Below are 19,951 nucleotides of genomic sequence, written 5' to 3' on the forward strand. Positions count from 1 at the left end.
GAGTCCACCTTCTGAACTTCAGTCTCACTTTCTTTTTTTTTTGAACACAGTCTCACTTTCAAATTCAGCAACGTAGATTGGAAAGCTCTAAGCAGTGGTAAGCTCTAAGCAGTGGTTCAAAGCAGAGAAGCACACACAACCATGAAGCTGTAGGTACAATGTGGGGGTGGGCAGGAGGTTGAGCCGTTTTCAAGCAAGAAATAAGATGTTACAGCCCAACAAGAAGACTGCCACACAAATGTGGATAGGAGATCTATCTTCCAGTCTGGAATCTCGTAACTGCTGATGCATTTTTGCAATAAATGGTCAGAAAGTGATACATAGAACTCAAGATCAAAGGCTGATGTTCAAATCTTATGCCTCACTGTCCAATACGCCTCTAGCAATGGTGTTATCCATCTCCTCTACTATGACCCAATGTGACTGCTTCAACTGGAGAGTTGAAATGAGATGTCTCTCTCAGTCCCACTTCCAACTGGCAGCTATTTCCAAGCCACATGTCTGAATCCCTCAGGCTAAGAAGTGGTTAGAAATTACTGAAGAAACCAAAAACATGACGGAAGCATGTGCTATTTTTGAATCACAGGGCTTGTTGCTTCTTTGCTCCACAGACAAGTAAGTGTGCTGAAATACCATCTACTGGATCACATTCCCTGGAAACTTAGATATGGAGACATATCCAGTCTGAGCTCAAATTGGGTGTAGACATAAGATGAAGCTGAGTAACTGAATACCTGTCAGAAGAGTTGTACTTTTGGGCACACCCTGGAACAGCATGATAGGTACCTACACTGAAAGCTGCTTCAAAGCTGTCCTCTGGGTGATCCTGAACTTGCTTTGACATTCTTGGCAGAGTTAGCATAGCACATCTATGAGCTCACCATATTTCAAGTCTCTGAAGAAACACATGGCAGCATTCAATATCCATGGAGTTGCTAGGCACTGCAGGCGTTCAACCAAGGTACACCACATAGCTGAAATCCACAGGATCACTCTGACAGAAGTTGGTTACAAGCTGCAAATAACTTCAGTCCTGCAGCAGTTAACCTGGAAGCCACTCCACAGAATGCCCTAACCTCCTTTGAGTCTTAGTCTCCTTAAGGATTACCAAGGAGTAAGGCCAGTCATTGTCATGTCAGCAAAGCTCCTCTTCTTAGTAAAACGTACTATCCCATAGGAAGATCCAGGGTCTCAGTAGCATAAGCCCACTACAGAAGAGCCATAGGAGACTGGAAGTTTACATAAACTTCCAGGAGGAGACCTGCAACAAATCTATGTGGTACTTTCCAAAGCCTATACCCAGCAAGAAAGGTGTTAAACCAAACTTCATTAAACACTTACCATGAAAGAACTCCATGATAGAATTAGCACATTTCTTTGCAAAGGAATCTCGAAAACACCACAGATCAGAGCTACAGGGGATCCAACAGAACTGTATGGGATCACCTGCATGCAGACATCATCTGATGGGTGCTGTCAGTCTCTCACCTTCCTGTGCAACAAACACTGGTGGGGGGGGGAAGAAATCACCATTTCTCCCTTTTCCCCTTTACCTCTGCTGCACAAGAGCAAACTGAAAAAAAAATGAGAACACTGTTGCAGAGATCAAAAGCCTTTTTCTACTGGCTCTGACCTAGTTCTTTCATTCTTACTAGAAGGAGAAAAAGCACTTAAAGGAACATTGTCAAAACTGTTGAGTCTAAAAATAGACTTACCTTGGCAGTGCTGCCATCTCAACAGGCTCATATTAAGGAGTGCAAACTCACTTTCCTCATACACACACACCAATCTTTCATCAATCTGGAAGTACTGGCACTGTACAGGCCGAAGTACCTCCCAGTCCCCATAAACTCTTTTGAGACACTAAAGTATGTATTATACATAACTGGCGAAGAATGGCAGTATTCTCCAAATTCCTGCTTCATATATGCAAGTCTACCACTGTCAGCTATCCCAGTTAAAAAGTTTGGATATTTTCCTTAAGAAGAACATTAAGATGGACATTTGCTGACATAGTTAAACCTCAGCACACCATGCTAAAATAGCTTTAAAATAATCAGATTTGAGGAAGATTTCAGCAATTTTTTAGATAAAACAAATTTTTCAAAGATTTTCCAAAAAGTATAAGCTACAAAATATTTTCACCTTAGCCCCACAGAGCATTTCTGAAAGGAAAAACAACACAAAGACTCTGGGTTCATGGCTGAAGCTGCCAAACAGGCAGTTTCCATAGAACAATAGGCCTGGTGGAGCTGGTGGGGCAGCGGATGTTGGCTCCGGTCAGGAACTCGGTGCTGCAGAATCCCTGCCTCCCTTGTGCCCCAGGGACCTTCCCGCTCCCCACCAGCTGCATCCCAGAGCCACTCGCGAGTCGCACAAGAAGCCAGTTGGCCCAGCCATTCAAAGGCCTTGCTTCACTCTATAAAGAAAGCCCAGGAAGTCCATCCTAGCCAGGCTCCCAGCTGACTGCTGCAGAGACTGGAGCCACACAACCTCAGTTTAAACCTTATTTCCAAGCTTCCAAAACTGTTGTACAGCAGGTCATGTTCTCAAGATTGCAAGCTGCAAACCAGGAAAGCATGTTTCCAAAGAAAACAAACAAATCAAACAAACAGAAAACAAAAAAATACCAAATGTCTGCTCTTCCAGAGTCCAGAACATTTTTCTACAAAACTATCTCTTTAGAAGATTCAATGGCAACTCTACTTTAGACTAAAGCAGGGTCTGTACACTGTGATGATCAGAGTCATGAGGAACAAGTAACCTCTCAGCTTTCCAAACAGAAGCCGTAATGCCACGTGTTCCTCGCCAAAAGTCACAGTCCAGGAACAGAACACAGCTCACACCTAGGGCTACAACAAGGCAGAAGATTCATTAAGAGAAAAGCAAGCTTTTAAGCACAATCACACAAAGAAACATGGGTCCAACATAAAATGATGGATAATAAAAGGCCTGAAATGTGAATGCATTACAAACACACAAAGCAGTCATGGCCACATGGCCACTTGTGCTGAAGCAGTCATAGTGCTGTGCTAGTGTGAGGGCAACAGAATCAGGCAAAGGCAAGAAAGTTGAGGCAGAAAAAAACAAAATGGGAGGAATGCAGAACATACAGACAGGAATGCCTGTTCTGACACACCACAGCAGGATGCATCCTGGGGGAAGGAAATGGGATGAAGGAGTTAAAGAAAAAAATTCCATCTCAGGAGAAGGGAAAGGCACTGCTTCCCAAAGCTTTAGCAGAGCTTTCCTTCATTAATATTTACAAAGCTTTTAGAGATTCTCAGATGGAGGGCACTGCAGATATGACAGGAATTATTACAGGCCTGAAAAGATCTAGCGAACAGACTGAGAAAGACTTCAAGTAAATAAAGTGGGATGGCATTAGTGAGCACACTGAAACAGGGGTTGCTGCTGGCATATGAACCATCTGGTGCATGGCAGTCCATTTCATTTACTTACTTACCCACTACCGGGCACGCATGCCCAGTTCATGTCCTTATCCTTTTGCCACCAAAGTAACGCTTTTGCTCAGGACCACTACCTTCTTTCTTTGTATCATTCCAGTCTTCAAAACTGCCATTCAGTAAAGCAGCCTGTGCCTAAGAAATGCTTGCCTTAGGGAGAGGTTTACACTTAGGATGAACAACTTAGGATGTGACAGACACCTTTTGAGACACAGTGGTCTTATTTATCTTTATTTGAATTTGCATAGGAAGCTGGTTTTCAGCAATGTAAAGCTCCCCACTGCCTCCAGGATATTTAAGTTTCTGCTGGACTATCATTTGCACTGTTCACTTGGGTACTCAGCAAAAGACAGCTTCAGCATGATTTTCAGCAATAAAGCAAGTGTCTGATGGAACTGTAGATTTCAGCATAACTGAGAAACAAAACTCATGGTAGTCACAAGATGAACACACAAAAATTCTATCATACACTAAATTAAGCACAGGAGACACTAAATTTAAGCACAGGAGAAGGGGTCAGATGGCTGGTTTACACAGGATTCTAAAATTTTCTCAAGGGCACCAAATGAAGCAAGATGAGGCACTAACCCCAGGACTGTCACTGCCTCAGTCTACAGCTTTAGAGTGAACCTTGGAAGCAGACAGTAGGAAAGCAGATTTGCCTTCTCTCATACACCTGTCTCCAACTTCCCAAAAAACTCAATAGAAATGGAGCACAGCCAATGTTAGAAGGCTAAAGGGAGCCCAGCATTTACTGAAGACCTAGCAAAGCCTCCACCTGTCAAGGTCTTGGCAGCTATCGCCTCAGTTACCGGGGTACTTCCCCAGAGCCGGGCACCTTATGAACACCTCACAGCTCCCGGCTGCCCAGGAGCTGAGCATCTCGGCCCTTTGGCTTCTCCATCCTTCTCAGGGAAGGAGGGGCCGAGCACAGCTCAGCGCCCATGCGGGGCACGCTGGAGCTCCGTGGGCATCGCGGTCCCGGGGCGCTTCGGGGACAGCAGCGAGGGACGGCGGCGTCTCGGCGCCCGCGGAGCCCGACCGGCGGCGGGGCGGGGGAGGCGCCCGGGGCTGAGCGCGGGGCCGGGGCCGCTCCGGAGGGAGGCGGCGCAGGTCGGCCGCCCCAGCCGGGAGAGGCGGCACCTCCGGGCCCGCCGGGAAGTTGCCGATCGAAGCCTCCGGGCAGCCCCTGCCGCCTACCCCGCCGCGGGCGGGGGCGGCAGCCGCGGCCCGGCTCCGCGGCACCTGGCCCGGGGCAGCCGCGGCGCTGCGGCGAGCGGGCCGAGGTGCGCGGGAGCCGGGGATGCCCCGCGGCGAGGCCGAGGCAGCGGGCGGCTGAGTGGCCCCGCCGGCGGACACTGCTGTCCCGCCGGACCGGACCGGGCCGGGGCGGCCCCGCCACGGCGCAGGTGAGTGCCCGGGGGAGGAGACAGGGGAGGGACCCCGGGGGCGGCGGGCAGGGGACGCGAAGCCCTTACCTTCCACCGCCATCCTCCCGGCCTCGCATAGTGCGCCGGCCGCCGACCCGGCCCCGGCGGCGCTGCCCCGGCCGCCCCCCCGCCCGCGCGGGCTCCGCTCATCTGCAGCCGCGGCGATCAACCTGCAGCGCTCGCTGACAGCGGGCGGGGCCGCGCCGCGGATCCCTGGGAAACGTAGTCCCGGGAAACGGGAGTCCGGCCAGGCACCGGCGTTCGCTGCCGCCGGCGGGGCCCCGGGGCGCCTCCGCCTGTGCGCGGCGGGCAGGGAGGGCAGCACCGGGGCCGGCCGTGGGCTGGGGACCCCCCGAGGCTTGTGTGGGAGAGGGACAGCGCGGGCACCCTGCCCCAGGAAGCTTCGTTTCGCAGCTCTGGGATGTTTGCCTCCAGGATTTCAGTGATCTCAGACATGCAGGCTGACGGCTCCAGGATAAGCCCGACCTGTCCCCGTCCCTCCCCACCGCACTCCCTGGCCGGCCGGAGGAGTTTGTCCGCAGGGAAAGAAAAAGGCACACACAGCCCCGGGAACTATCAGTCAGCACTCACCCTCGAGTCAGGCCCTCAGTTTTTGTCCATCTTACCCGCTCTGACAGGTCTTACAACGAATCCCAAAAAAGAAGGAGATCAGGGACACAGTCGCGGAGCCATTGCTTCAGGTCCCCAGAAATCCTACACCAAACAGCCTGCCACCCTCGAGATCTGTCCTGGAAAACAGCTGTGGGCTTGTGCACCTTGCAGTTTTATTTTGAGAGATCAGAAAGTCTTGAAGATTTTTTTTTTCCATTCAGAAGTAGACATTTTTTCATTTTAAGTATATCAGTAAATATTAACTACTTACAAACAGTCTATGAGTTACTCTGCTCACCAAAGTTATGTCATTAAAATCAAGAGGACAACAGCAAAGGATATACAAGGGCAAACCCAGATAGGGCATGAAAACAGTGCCACGTGTTCTTTTTGCTAGTAGGGCCATTGTGGCTAATAAGCGTTACTTGTGACAGGTTATTTTTGCAAAACAAACCTCAGAGTGCAAGAATATACAATATGCAAGGGAATATGGTCTTCACAAACTTCAGGAATTTTGACATCCTTCAAATATCTAAATTAATTAAAAATTGGGTCTTCATTTATTTTATGAAGGAAAACTCAGAAGCCCAAGTTTTTCCATAAGCCTTCTAATAACTAACTTTGCCCTGAAGACCTGACTCATTTGCTCTCACAAGCACATGAACTATTAGCCTTTGTGTTGTACATGAGTCCAGAAACAAGTGTCCTGGAGCAGCAGCCTGGTCATCCATGTGTTTGCAAAGTGGTAGACACTCACAGTGCATTATAAGTAAAAAAATTGAGAGGATATGCTGGTCCTCCCGAGTACAATACAGTCACACACCTGATCCCATATGCTGGCAGAAAGGACTGATGCTGTTATGCTTTCTGTGGAGAAAATAGGATTTTCATAGATATCCCAGTTTTCAAATATATGTAATGTACACATACAGCCTTCAATGCCTAATAAGCTTCTGTGGTTTTGATAACATTTTGTATTAAACTCACATATTCAAATATAGTCATTTATTTGATTGTGGCAACATCTGGAGTTATGTTGGAGTAATACCTGGCTAATTCATATGTGAAGCAGTGCTTTCTTGTTTGGAATGAGCTGGGAGCCATAGAGGGAATACATCAAGGCTCAGAGTTAAAAGTGGCATGGACATGGAGCACTGGAGTCCTATCCCCATTAGTATGCTGAATTTCTGACTAGTAGCTACATTTCAGTTCTGGACCCTGAGGACATTCCCAGTGATGGGGGGATCATTTAATCAATTTTACTAAGCCCTTTAAACAGCCCTGTAGTTTTAATTACAACTTCATGCCTGCTGAAGAACAGCAAAATTATGGCTGTGACTAGATAGCAAATAAGGCATGACAGATGTTAAAAGGTGTAGGGTGTGATACCTTATAGCTAGTGAAATGTAATATTTAACAGCAACTAAAACCATCAGAAACTTAACAAATTCTGGTCAAAACTAGACAAATTGTAATTTAGTGTATGTTGTTCATTAGAGAAAAGAGCCTGTGACTTGATTCAAGGGGTCGTGTGAATTGACTGAATTAATCTATGGCAAAGTAAAATCTGTTTTGAGAAGAGCTTTCAGAAGCATCTGGTGAGAGTGAACTAACTTTCTTAAAACACCCTGCTAAATTATAGTGTAGGAGAAGACTGCATTTCTCTGCTCAGAAAGAGCTCTTTCTTGCTGTCTCTGCTCAGAAAGAGCTGTTTCTTGCTGTCTCTGCCTTGCTTTCTTGCTTCTCACTTTACCTTTCCTCACTTCAGAGAGATTTCTTGTAAACTTTCTCTTAAAAGTGTAACAAACTTGCTTTAAACAGACTTGGTTTGTCACAGCCAGAGTCAGTTTGCTGTGTACTTTGCTCTAGGTCACCAGATGAAAAGGCAATACTGACCAGAGGCTCCTTAGACATTCTAATTATTTCTGAATAGGACTTCTGCCAGCTAACATCAGATGAAAGTACAGTTGATTAATGTCCATCAACAGCATTGCCCTACTGCAAGAGTTCTGAAGTCTAAACAAGATGTTAGACTTGTATACTTCACATCATCCATCATAATTTTTTTTTATTTTTATTCCCTTTCACCTTTCAGAAATTCAACAGTCATTTAGCTTTGAACAACCCCTTGTGCTCCTAAGTCTTTTCTGTAAAACACTGAAATTCTCACTCATCTTCATCTGATGATGCTGTTAACGAGGTACTTCTGCCATATCATTGTGACCCAAGATTTTCAAACATGATTATTTTTGGTGCCCAAACCACATGCACAGGAGAAGTTTTCTGGAACAGTTTAAGAAACATCTGAAAATCATTGACCTCGAGTCAGGCACCACGTGTCTCTGGCAGTGAAGAGCAGCACAGCCGTGTCTGAATATTTTTGGCTGTGATTTCCTTAGCTGAGTGGGCCTAAACTGTGATGGTGAGATAAAAACCATTAAAAGTTTGTCGTCAAACTCAAGTGTGACAGAAACAGGACCACACCATCTGCCTAAAATTCCAGTATCTGGACTTTCATATTGCCTTGCATATTCCTGGGAAGAGTACATGGAAATCGGTGTGTATTTTAAAGGTTACTGATGTATGTTGAGATTGGGAAGAGGTGTGGGAGGAACATGTGTAGGACTATACAGATTTGATACTAATGGGGAAGGAGAAGTGGGGCTTTCCACTACAGTGCCTCTGCCACTACGGAGGGCTGTAGATGGAGGGAAGAAAAGGGAAGGGCTGTGGATGGTTTGTGCACACTCTCAGCACACACCGTAGGCCAGGAGCTGCACTTGTTTGCTAATGAAAAACAACAAAGCTTTGTGGGCACTGCAGTGAAGGAGGTAGGTGGAAATTCAGGTGTGGAAACAGTGAGTAGAAAATTCCCTTCCAATTCCCCTCCCTTTGTCAGAGTCAGCCACATAGCTGAAAAAAGAGCCTGAGGAATAGTGGGTGCCAGATCTGGAGTGAGAGGAGGAGGGTGTGGGTTTCTCTGGATTCTCTTTTTTTCTCTAGGAAGTGGCATTTCCTAAGAAACCTGCTGAGACACATGCAAATATATGAAAAGCACAGGGAGAAAATGCTGGGCACATAGGTGTTTGGTTTGTTGGGTTTTTTTAATTAATTTTTTAACCCATATACTGAGAAAAGGGGAGAAACAGACTTTTGGTATAACTCCCATGCTCTGATCCATGGAAGCAGATTCTAATGCTAGTGTGGATCCAGGCTTACTACCACAAAATGACCCAAGGTATGGTAGATGTCCAAGTGTAAGGGCTAATGTTCAGAAGGACTGTTCTGGTATCTGAGAAAGACTTCAGAAAAGCTATTAGGCAAGGAAAATACAGATAAATGTGTTTAAAATACATGTAATATGATTTTAAATGTCACTAAGGCAATGAAATTTGGGTTTTACTACTGTAATAGTCTAATTACATAATTAGTATTCTTTGTGTATACTGCTGCTGAAATGTACTTTGAGTATTGTTTATATTACAGACCTGCATTTCCTAATTGTCAAAAATATTTTGCATTATAATAATACTACAGAAAGTGCATTTAGGGATTTGTAGGAGACTCAAAAAAAAAAATCACAAGATGTTTGGAAGGTGTGTTTTATCATTATTGTAGCATTATCATGTGTTTTCTCTGATTTTTTCCCAGTTATTTATTTATTTTTAAAAATAAATTAATAGTCTTAAAGAATCATGTTCCCTGCTCACAATTTCAAGGAAAAAAAAAATGGTATGTGAGTGTTAAAATACCCAGAAGATTCATAGAATTTTTTGTGTTTCACTTCATTTGATAGAAGGTCAAGGAAGGGAAGTGGGTGGGTTAATATGATCTGTACATGTCTGAGGCAGACAGCACTATATAAAAACGTCACTCCTGTTGTAAGTGTGAAGTTATTTCCACTTTCCAATAATACCTATGTCTTATGCACAAAGAATGACTTTTGCCATCATCAAATGTTTTGATGGATTATTCCATTCGTTGCTTTATGGTAAACTACAGATAATTTTTATACAAATGTGGAAACATGTCGCAGATTCTCCTCCCAAAGCAAGTTTGTGACAACTCTCCCAGCAATACAGTCTGCCTGCAGGGCTGCAGGCAGAGACCACAGCTGTGACTGCCTCACATGGCACTTTTTGAGTCAGGCTTTTCCACTCGTGAATGGAGCGAGGCTGGGAGAAACTGGGCATGGACTGGAAAAAGAGATGTTCAGGCTGTATGTGAGGAAACCCTTTTTCACCTGGTGGACAGTAATTTATAGCAGCAGGCTGGTGCTCAGAAAAGTTTTGCAGCCACCATCCTTGGTGATTCCCAAGCCCCCACTGGCACAAAGCCGTAAACAACCTGCTCAGATCTGGCACCTGATCCTGCTTGGAGCAGGAGACTGGGCTACAGACCTCTTGTGCTTCCTTTTACCCTGAATCATCCTGTGATCTCATCAATGCCTTTAGCTGCCCTGGAGTAGCACGTCTGTCTAAGGTGGTGGATTTACCTTCCTGCTATCATTAACCTCAAACAGCCTTCCTTTCTTCTGAAGTCTAGTGCAAAGCCTGCTGAGTGCTACACCCATGAGTTACCTGTTCTCATTCACTGGTGACTGCCCAGACAGTGTGGTAGCACAAGGAATTGCATGGTGTGAGGTGGGAACAAGAGAGAGCAGTGTCACTGATGCAGAATTTGGCTGTTCCAGTGAAAGCCTCAGACATGTTAGTTGGTGCTGGAGATCTGAGAGCAGTGAATGAGGTTTGTGGTCTCCTGAAAAGTGTTTGTGTCCTTTTCCTGCAGAGAAGAGTAACATATTGAGTGCCCTCCTTGCTCATGATTGGACAGTGTGAATCACTGAGCCCTACCACATAAGTATTCCTCATGAAAAATGGAAGAACCATACCTAAGAAAGGATGTGTATTTATACAGAACTAGAGAAGCAGTCTACTATAACAGGTCCATGTGACCAGTTGGCAAACAGTTGGGTAACTTGTTTAAACAATCCTGACTAATGCTGTTGTTTGCTGAACTACAACTTGATGTGGCCTGGAATCAGTGGTGTAAGTAACCAGCAAGTACTGAATTACAGAGCTGTTGGGGGTGGAAGGTAGCTCTAGGGATCATCTAGTTGAAATCTGTGCTGAGAGCAGGGGCAACTAGAGCAGGTTGCTCAGGGTCATGTCTATTTCAGTCTGAGTGGGTGGATACTGCATGGCCTTTCTGGGCAACTTGCTCCAGTGTTTGATCTCTCCTCAGTTTCTTTTTTCATTTAAATTGAATTTTTTGTATTTCAGTTTGTGGCCATTGCCTTGTTTCTTAGACACTGCTGAAAGGAATCTGTTTCCAAATTCTTTACTCCCTACCATCAGGTATTTATACACATTGATGAGATGCCTTCAAAGACTTTTCTTCTATGAGCTGAATAGGCCCATCTCTCTTAGCCTCTTCTTGAATAAGAGATACTCCTGAAGATGGTACTACTTAATGACCTTCATGGTCCTCAATGGACACACTCCAGCATGTCCAGGCTCCTCTGAATTGCAGCATAACCATCCTGTGTATCAGCCACTCTTCCCAGTTTGAGATTATCAACACACTCGGTTAAAGTGCCCACTGTTCCATCAGCCCAGTTCATTAATGACAGAAGTGTACTGGCCCCAGTATGAACCCCGGAAGCAGACCACCAATGTCTGGCTTCCCAATGGGCTTTGTCCTGCTGATCACAATCCTTTGAGCTCAGCCTATCAGCCAGTTTTGATCCACTTCACCAACCACTTACCTAGCCTGTACTTTATTGGTTTTCTAAGACTGTTACTGCACACAGAATTGAAAGCCAGTCATTTCTTCATAGGAGGCTGTCAGGTCAGGAATGTCAAGTCAGGCTTGATTTCCCTGGTGCAAATCCATTTTTGACCATGGATTCCAGTACAGTGGCATTCCTATCCTAAATATGGGAAATGCTTTCACAGATTAGTTTCTCCATCACCTTCACAGGGATCAAGGCAAGGCCAATTGACCCGTAGTTGTCCAGATTTGCTCTGTTCCAGTCATCAGGAATCTTCCCAAATTGCCATGAGCTTTCAAAGATAATTGAGAGTCATCTTGCACGGGTGTTTGCCAGCTCCCTCAGCACTTGACAGGTGCAAACCATCAAGCCCTGAGAGTTTATATATATCCAATATGTTTAAATGTTCCCTGACTTAATCCTTATCCACCCCAGGGTCTGTGTTCCTTGTGCCACTTCTCAGTGCTCCTAGGGGCCTGTCATTCCTGAAGGCTGGTCCTACAAGTAAAGATGAAGTGAAGAAGGCATGGAGTACATTGGCTTTTTTGATGTACTTGGTCACTACAGCCCGTTATCCATTCAGTAGCAGGCCCATATTTTTCCCCAGTCTTCTTCTTAACATAAATGTAGAGCTCTTCTTGTTGTCCTTTATGCAGACACATCCCCAGGTGGGCTTTGGCATTCCTAACACCACCTCTGCATGCTTGGACAATGTCTCCTGCTGGTTACAGCAATTTTCTTCTCTGCTGTTTTGAGGAACCTGGGCCAGGTCTGCAGTGGAGCTACTATACTGTTTTTTACTGGTTGAGCATCCAAACCACTCCTGCTACACTCACACATTAGACACTGGCTAGGGTGTGCACTGATATTTGTGCTCAGTGTGCTCAGATTTGGGTAACCAATGCAGCTTTTCTTGATGACCTGCTGCAAACTTTGACACTTATGCAACATAGCTGTTAAATTCATACTTGTATCTTTTGTTACAGCTGTAAATAACTTCTGAGAAATAAAGCTTTAGGTAGCACCATAGCTCTTCTAGGTCTCCCTGACAAGAAATACATGAACCTGTGCAGTGTGGGGCTTGTGCATCTGTACAGAGCCTGCCTAGGACACGATCTGTGTATGCCCAATGGGGCTGCCACACCCCAAGCATAATGCACTTATACCCAGAACATATAATTTGTACAATCACCGTGCCCCTTTCACACTTGGGCAGGATTATTGTGCAAATAGAAAAGAGACATATCTAGATAATTTCTGATGTACAGAAGCTCCAGTCATGAGGAATCTGAAATACAGAGCTTGGGATCTGACCTTTAACAACAGTAATGTTTGTCACTCACCTTGATGCCAGTAGGAAGAAGCTATAAGTAATAGCCAATACTGTGTTGATTTCAATGTAATATACCCAGTGTGATCCCCTGAATGTCAGAGCTGTCATGGTTGAAGCTGAAACCAGGACAGAGCTAAAAAAAATTACATCTCCTTTTAAGGTCTTTTATGTGCTGCATTTGGAGGGAAGCAGTTGTGCTATTGCAGAAAATAATAACTTGATAATGATCAGAGTTGATAAGGTCTGAGCACAATGACCTTTACCTGCTTATGAATGATTCAGAATGGTGTTGAAAAATTGAAGTGGTTGGCAGTGATTTCTGAGTATTTATGAAGGCAAATCAGATAATTGCATTTAACATCACAGATGGCTTGTATTTTCTAAAGTGCTTTTACTTTTGAGCAATAAGATGACTCAGAAGCTCAGTAGGATATTATGGCCCTGATTTTTCATTGCCTCACACCTCATATAGTGAAATTCCCACTGCAGAGGAGGTGTAGGTCCAGTTTTGCAGGATTTTATGCTTTTACTGTGCAAAAATCAACTGCTAGGAGCAGTGCAAAGCTGCTTTTTCTTATGCTACTTTTCCTTATGAGATCATAACTTTATGTTTTACCTTTGTACATTACATGCTTTTACTACCTGTAGGAACAAGGGAATTTATAACAATTTAACAGAACATTAAATTGTCTCTGGCATCCTGGAAAAACCACCTCTCCCACATTCCTAAAAATCTTTCAATTATTTCTGAGAGGGCTATTTTCGTTTGCTTTTTAATAGAAAGGGAATTCCACAATAATTCTGTGCTGCTCCATATGGAGAAACATAATGTCTGCTATTTCTTGGCAAAGGAGCAGCAGCATAGGTCTGTTTCCATCTCACTGAACTTTAGCTACAAAAGCATCAAGCACACAATAAAGCTGCATTCCTAGAAGACACCAAAGGGAGGAAAAGCAGCATTTTTTTTGAATGCTGTCTTTTGAATTTACTTGCCTTCAGCAGCCCAGGTGACCAATGAGCTTAAACAGGTAGCTCATAGGGGACTAGGTTCACAGAGAGAAATCTTACTTTCACATTTGTCCTTAAACAGAAATGATCACAAATAGAATGTGAGCTCATACATCTCTGGAATCCCAAACTTAAAGCTAGGATTATTTCCTGGGAAGCTTTTTTGCCATAATTGGAACATAGGAGAACTTCAGAGATGGTGAAATCTGCCATTTGTAACAGCATCAAAAAACCATAGTATTCTGCAATGAGGCACTTTTGCATGCCAAGAAACATCACTCCAGAAACAGCATTTCCCAGAGAATCTGAAGTAGGTCTCTGCTGGAGTGATGACAAAGAACCAATAGTTTCTCTTACTGACATTTTCAGCACCATGCAATGATCTCAGTCCAGGCTAACAATAAAGTTTGCAGCTGGTGTAGACCTCTGACATGTAAGCTGAGGGACCAGATGCACTGGCTGTAGGCAAGGCTGTGAATTACAAACCGTGGAGTATAAGCATGCTCAGGTTTTGTCTATGCAAATGCATAGCTGGTGCTGTGGGGATACATCAGCTGGAATGACAATAAGTAATTAACAGTCTGTCCAGCCACTCTGCTAATCTAATCACTCAGCACTGCTAATCAAATCACTCCAGTAGCTGGAGTGGTGCTTCCTGAATGCCAGTGCTCCCTAAAGCTAGGCTAAGTACAAATGAAGTCATTCAGGTGTATTAAGTTAAACTAATGATTGCAAATGAAGACAAGCTTTCCTAGTGCCAAGTCTTCAATTCCTACTTTCTCACACATACAAAGCATCATCCCAGGAAAGCAGATGGAGTTGATTTAGATTAGGTTGGCATAGAAGGTAGAGGAGGATTCAAGTGAAGTATCTAGAACAGGTTAGTTGACCCACAGCTCTGGAGAGCAGAAATCTCTGTTCACACTGGGTGAATTGGCTGTACATGGGTCTTGCTCTCAGGTCCAAGGATAGGTCACAGACTGCTGGGGTGATCTAAATAACCCAAATAATGCCCTCTGATACTTATTTTCTGGTTCTAGCAGGAGAAAAGACTGCCTTGGGGAACAGCACATAGCCGTGTGACCAGCTAGGCATTGCTGCTGTCTGAGCAGGAATTGGGATGTGAGAAATGTTGGGTTTGGGGAGGAAGTGCACCTTTCCCATTATTGTCCAACAGCAGAAGCAACAAACCCAGCTCACCAAGGCCCTTTGGAGCTGTCCCTCCATCTCTCTGGCCCGTTTTCAAGATTCCCTGTGCCCAAAGATGCCTGCTGTCTCTCTCTGTCCCCAAGATTCTGTGGAGGTGAACATGGTCTATCTGGGGACAGGGGAGCAGGTTCCTTCAGTGCTGTTAGTGAGAGAACATGAAGTTCTTCCATTTCCATCTGTATGACTGTGAAACCTCCTGCAATGCCCTTACATTTTGCTTCCTTAGCCCAGCATTTTATGGTAACTGCAAAACTCCATTCTATTGTGAAGTTGGATTTGGCCATGCTTATCTTTAAAATAAGTTTTAAGTTATTTTGTGCCCGTCTTGGCAAGTGGCTTTGTGTGAGCTGCTGAAAAGCCTTGGGGGAGAGGACAGGGGAGGGGAGATCATGGAAGACAGCCATGCCAAGCAGCATTGCAGGGAGATCACAGAAGACAGCAGTGCCAAGCAGCACTGCAGGCTGAGTACATTACTTAAGCGCCCTTGCAGACATTATGCAGCTGTACCAAAGCCAGTGAAGGTGTCCCCAAGTGCCCTTCTCTGACACATTGCAATGGAGAAGCTCTGAAACATACAGTAAGCACAAAATTCAAGTAGTGTTTTTGACTCTGGTGTGTAGAGGTTCCAGCATCAACTCAGCTGTCTAAACACAAGTGTTTGGTGTCCTTTGAGATTCTTTCAGTGACATCTATGACTATAGACTATGACTATGTGGTAGACTTTTCCATCACAGTCCAGTGTCCTGCTGAGCAGCAGAAGCTGTGTGACTGTCCTCCTGGGCCCTGGGGCAGAGGCCATGCCCAGCGGCTCTGTCCTTCTGTTTGTTGTCCCAGCTGCACAGAAATGCTTGCCAGAACAACAGAGAGCTGGGAACTGCTCAGTTCTCTCCTCCTTGATCCCGTGGGGAAGGTACTGGTGGCCCTCAGAAGGTTCTGGTGGCCTTTAGGGAGTCGCCCAGTGCTCCTCCCAGCACAGCGGAGCTGCAGGCCGTGCACAGCCCCGCGTGCATTCAGTGTGGGGCCACAGCCAGAGCCGCTGCAGGTCACAGTGCACAGGGACACCCTTCTGACCCACCCAGGAGCTGCAGGCCGTGCACAGCCCCATGTGCATTCAGTGTGGGGCCACAGCCAGAGCCACTGCAGGTCACGGTGCACAGGGACACCCTTCTGACCCACCCAGGAGCTGCAGGCCGTGCACAGCCCCGCGTGCATTCAGTGTGGGGCCACTGCACAGGGCTCTGCAGGTCACAGTGCGCAGGGACACCCTTCTGACCCACCCAGGAGCTGCAGGCCGTGCACAGCCCCGCGTGCATTCAGTGTGGGGCCACAGCCAGAGCCACTGCAGGTCACCGTGCACAGGGACACCCTTCTGACCCACGCTCAGCCCTGATGAGCACGGTTTGTGTGCAGACCAGGAATGAACTGCAGTCACCCATGTGGGTGCTCTTGGTTCAACTCACCCAGCTGAAGGAATCGTAGCCTGAGCTGGTGTTACACTACTGATAATTTTTGAGAACAGTAGGCAACCATGCTCTGAGCCTAACAGCTTTCACAGCATTATTTGTTGAGGATAATAGGCAAAAGGAGTCTTTAGCTTTCTGTCTTACAGGTGAGAAATCTGTGTTTTCTCCACAAGACTGTTACTGCAGGTTATTTTTAGCAATGTCAGTTATAATGACTTCAGTATTTTTAACACACAGGAAGAAAGCAAAGAACAATCTTTTAGTTATGCTTTTATTTTTCCCACTTTATTGCCTCTTTTCTACTAGTTTGAATGCATCTGTTTTGCAAGCCTATAGCAGCAGAAATCTGAGTTATGTGATGGAACTACAGATTCCACATATAACTTTTTTCACTCTTTTCCCAAATAAAAGTGAAAACAAAATATTTTGTAATATACAACTGCCTTGTAAGGGGTTTAATATTTATTTTTTATTTCTACTGCTCCAAAAATGTTTTCAAAGAGTTTTCTTTTAACTGAGTCTGGAAAGCATTCACTTTTAATGAGAACTTACTGACACCTAATTGCCATCTGCCTCCTTCAGTTTCTCTCATAAGATTGCTTCATTTTTCCTTTGTGCTCTGAACCGCTCCTCTGTTGCTGCTGCAGTTTATACTCCAAGTGAATTCTTAAGTCTTTGTAATTTAAATTTTAAGGCCTTTATTCTGTATTTCACCTCTGCCTATACCAGAACTACACTAAAAAGCCTTTAGAGCTAAATACCTATCAGCTGCAGAATGTAGATGCAAGATTCCTACCATGACATGGGTGATGCTCACTGGTGTGTCTGTTTTACAAATCTATTTTCTTATCAGATGACACTGTATCAGAAAGACAATGCAGTACACAGCAATATGGTGTGAGAAAAGTACTGCAGCTCTCACCAATGAGCAAATACATGGTATCTTCCACAAAATTAAAACTACCCTTTTGTTGTGCAAGCCATGCCATTAATAAGGCCTCCAAAAAAGCTATCAGTGCTGCCTTGTGGTGACCTTCAGCCCCATGGTGAGTTCACCCCATGTCAGAAGCAAGGACTCTTTCACTGAGGGCTGAATAGGTCTTTCAAAAATGTTTGGCAAGCCACATCTTAACATGCCTCTTACCATTATGCCATAAAAGGCTTTTAGAAAGTCTCCAGTGAAGACCTTCCTGCTTTCCTGAAAACAATTTCTTTCAAAATTCTACTGACATTCTCAGGTTGTCTGGTTTCCTGAAGGTAAGCTTCCAGTGGTGCCCCTGCATCGTGCTTTTCTTCCTTTCGAAGAAATTCACATCCTGAGATGGTGACTTGTGATCCTTGGTCATAAGTTGATTCTCTGAGATTTTTTTCCTGGCTGAAAACAGCAGAAAGAAAAGTGAGCTATAGTAGCAGGTGCATCTTGTGACCTTAGAGCCATTTCTAGTTCTTCCTTACCCAGAGGAGGGCAGAGCCACATTCAGTGTTGCATCAGCTCATAGACCCATCAAGTCAACCATGCCTTGATGAACATTTTGAGTCAGGCCATAAGAGGGGCATATTGGTCACTGTTGGCTTCTTAGGAACTCAGTAAGTAATTAAATATTTCATATTAATTCAAATGGAGAATCCAATACACACTCCACTGTCAGGTTTTTCTTCTGAAAATGAGTTGAGGTGTAGCATAAGCCAACTGTAGATATTCTGTGTATGAATTTAATGAGATAACAAGATAGTGAGTAACACTGCACAGCCGCATTTGGGGCAATCTTGAATTAAGGTGTTTCAGGTTGTTAAGCCATCTTATTGCCAGAAAGCCACTTAACTTCTGTGGAATCAGATGTGATAAAAACTTTCTTTCAAATAATTGTGATAGCAATTCCAGTACTGTCTACAATTAGGTTTCATTGTTCAGACACCTAGTGAAAATAAAGATGGGTGAAACATCTGTCCTGTGTTCAGTTTCTGATGGGCTTTTTATATCAGTGAAAATCTGAATTTATGCCTGTAAATTCAAGTTATCTCACTGACCATTAGCTGTTTTATATCTCTGTTCATTTGAATCCCTCTATTGTTCTCAGAAGAAAATAATCTGTATGCTGTTTGCATCTATGGCTTGAGGGGCAGTTTCTCTATTTTTAGGTACACAAGTCTTTCAAGAGCAATATGCTCTCTCTTGGTTTTATTGAGTGTTCTTGCATCAAATATAGTGGCCTTACTATTATCCCAAAGGGCTTAAGTGAGCAGAGTTCTGACTTCATAGTATGAGGCATCAGGAATCAGAGCTGCAGTAGCACAAAATGAAATAAGGTGGGTGTTGTGCTGCTTATGATCCAGGATTTCACTGTTTCTGTGGGTCTGCCCAGGGCAGGCTGGAAGTTCTCTGAAGTGGTTCTGATCTACACCTCAAGCAGAGTTAAGGACAAAGGTTTTTTTTTTTAACGACATGGAATAAAAAAGCCTGGAAAACAGTTTGCCCATTTTTCTGGCAGTTCTAAATTTTGATACTGGCAAACTATTTGTAATGTTGAGGTTTGATTCTTGTCCTGCTGGAAAAATTATATTCCTAAGAAAAGATGACTCTCTCCATCAGAAGTGTTATTTGGCAAAGCTCAACTTCTGTAATGCTGAGTTGGTGCAGGATAAAATGGTCGGTGCCTCTACTGCTTGTTTTTCTGTATTCCTTCTGAGTAAATTAAAGAAATTCAATTAAATTAAAATTGCATCCAAGCAGTACTGGATTCTAGACAATTTAATGAAAAACATAGACACCATTTCTGAAAACCATTCAATTAATTATCCCAGAAGGCTGTGCAATTAGTTAAATTTTAATGCTTGTCTATGGACAAAGAGGAAACACATCTTTTACGTAAAGTCAGGAATATATGTTTTTACAATAGAAATCTTAATAGAGTCATTTAAGAATCACTATTGGCCCAGATTTAAGTATTGCAGAAAAAGGAAAAACTACTAAAAAAAATCATATTTTACACAGAAAGGAATTGTCAATAGTGATAATGGTGATAATTGTGATAATAGTAATAATAGTGATTATGATGATGATTTTATACAGTTTAAATTGTTATATAGACATTTTCCAGTTCCTACTCCTTTTCCTGATTTTACCCTTCCACTGCCTCTCAAAACCCTGGGTTCTGTCTGGTGCTTGTGAGAATGTATAGTGAAACAGCAGCATCTGGAGTCCTTTGCCATGAACACCATTATATCTTGGTTTTACTCATTCAATCTGAAATATATTTTTGTACCATAGAGTTTCCCAAATAACCCTGCCAGCCCTGCAGGCTCTGCAGACCAGAACCCTGTTTCACAGAGACCTCATCTGGTGCTCTAGGACTTTGTTGTCATTGCAGCTCATATTTTGTCATTCACAAGACTCAATTTCTCCTAAAACATAATACAAGTTTTTCTGATTGATCATCTCTTGCTGTAACCTCTTGTTAAAGTAATTTCTGTCACATGGTATCTGATTAGGCTAAATTTTATGTCTGTGAACAAAACCTTCAGCAGAATTTCCTTCAGCTGTGGCTCATAATAAATAACTGGGCTCTGCATTGCATTAACATCTTATGGTGAAGAAATGCAGTTCCTGTTACATGTTTGCATATTTATTGTGGTAGTCCTGGACCTATACCCATGTG

General features: G+C 44.2%; 1 protein-coding gene and 2 long non-coding RNA genes across 7 annotated transcripts in view; all 3 read right to left on the reverse strand.

The window, feature by feature from the left end:
* Positions 1-5,215, reverse strand: part of SAMD12 (sterile alpha motif domain containing 12) — a 176,517-nt gene extending 171,302 nt beyond the window's left edge. For 4 of the 5 annotated variants that reach the window (XM_064395393.1, XM_064395412.1, XM_064395375.1 and 1 more), the window contains exon 1: positions 4,946-5,215. In XM_064395393.1, the coding sequence (XP_064251463.1) occupies positions 4,946-4,958 (13 nt within the window). In that variant the 5' untranslated portion in view covers positions 4,959-5,215. The remainder of the gene's footprint in view (positions 1-4,945) is intronic. The other variant, XM_064395403.1, reaches the window with a different exon arrangement.
* A 5,599-nt stretch (positions 5,216-10,814) lies between these two features.
* On the reverse strand, positions 10,815-15,563 carry LOC135289926 (uncharacterized). The gene is made up of 3 exons (XR_010352662.1): positions 15,340-15,563; positions 15,044-15,117; positions 10,815-11,780 (listed from the first exon to the last, which is right to left on the reverse strand). It is a non-coding gene; the product is annotated as an uncharacterized LOC135289926 (long non-coding RNA).
* A 1,016-nt stretch (positions 15,564-16,579) lies between these two features.
* LOC135284118 (uncharacterized) overlaps positions 16,580-19,951 on the reverse strand; it is a 37,609-nt gene continuing 34,237 nt past the window's right edge. The window contains exon 3 of the long non-coding RNA XR_010349618.1: positions 16,580-17,670. This is a non-coding gene — a long non-coding RNA (uncharacterized LOC135284118). The remainder of the gene's footprint in view (positions 17,671-19,951) is intronic.

Source organism: Passer domesticus, chromosome 1 (assembly GCF_036417665.1).
Source record: "Passer domesticus isolate bPasDom1 chromosome 1, bPasDom1.hap1, whole genome shotgun sequence".
NCBI classification, from domain to species: Eukaryota; Metazoa; Chordata; class Aves; order Passeriformes; family Passeridae; genus Passer; species Passer domesticus.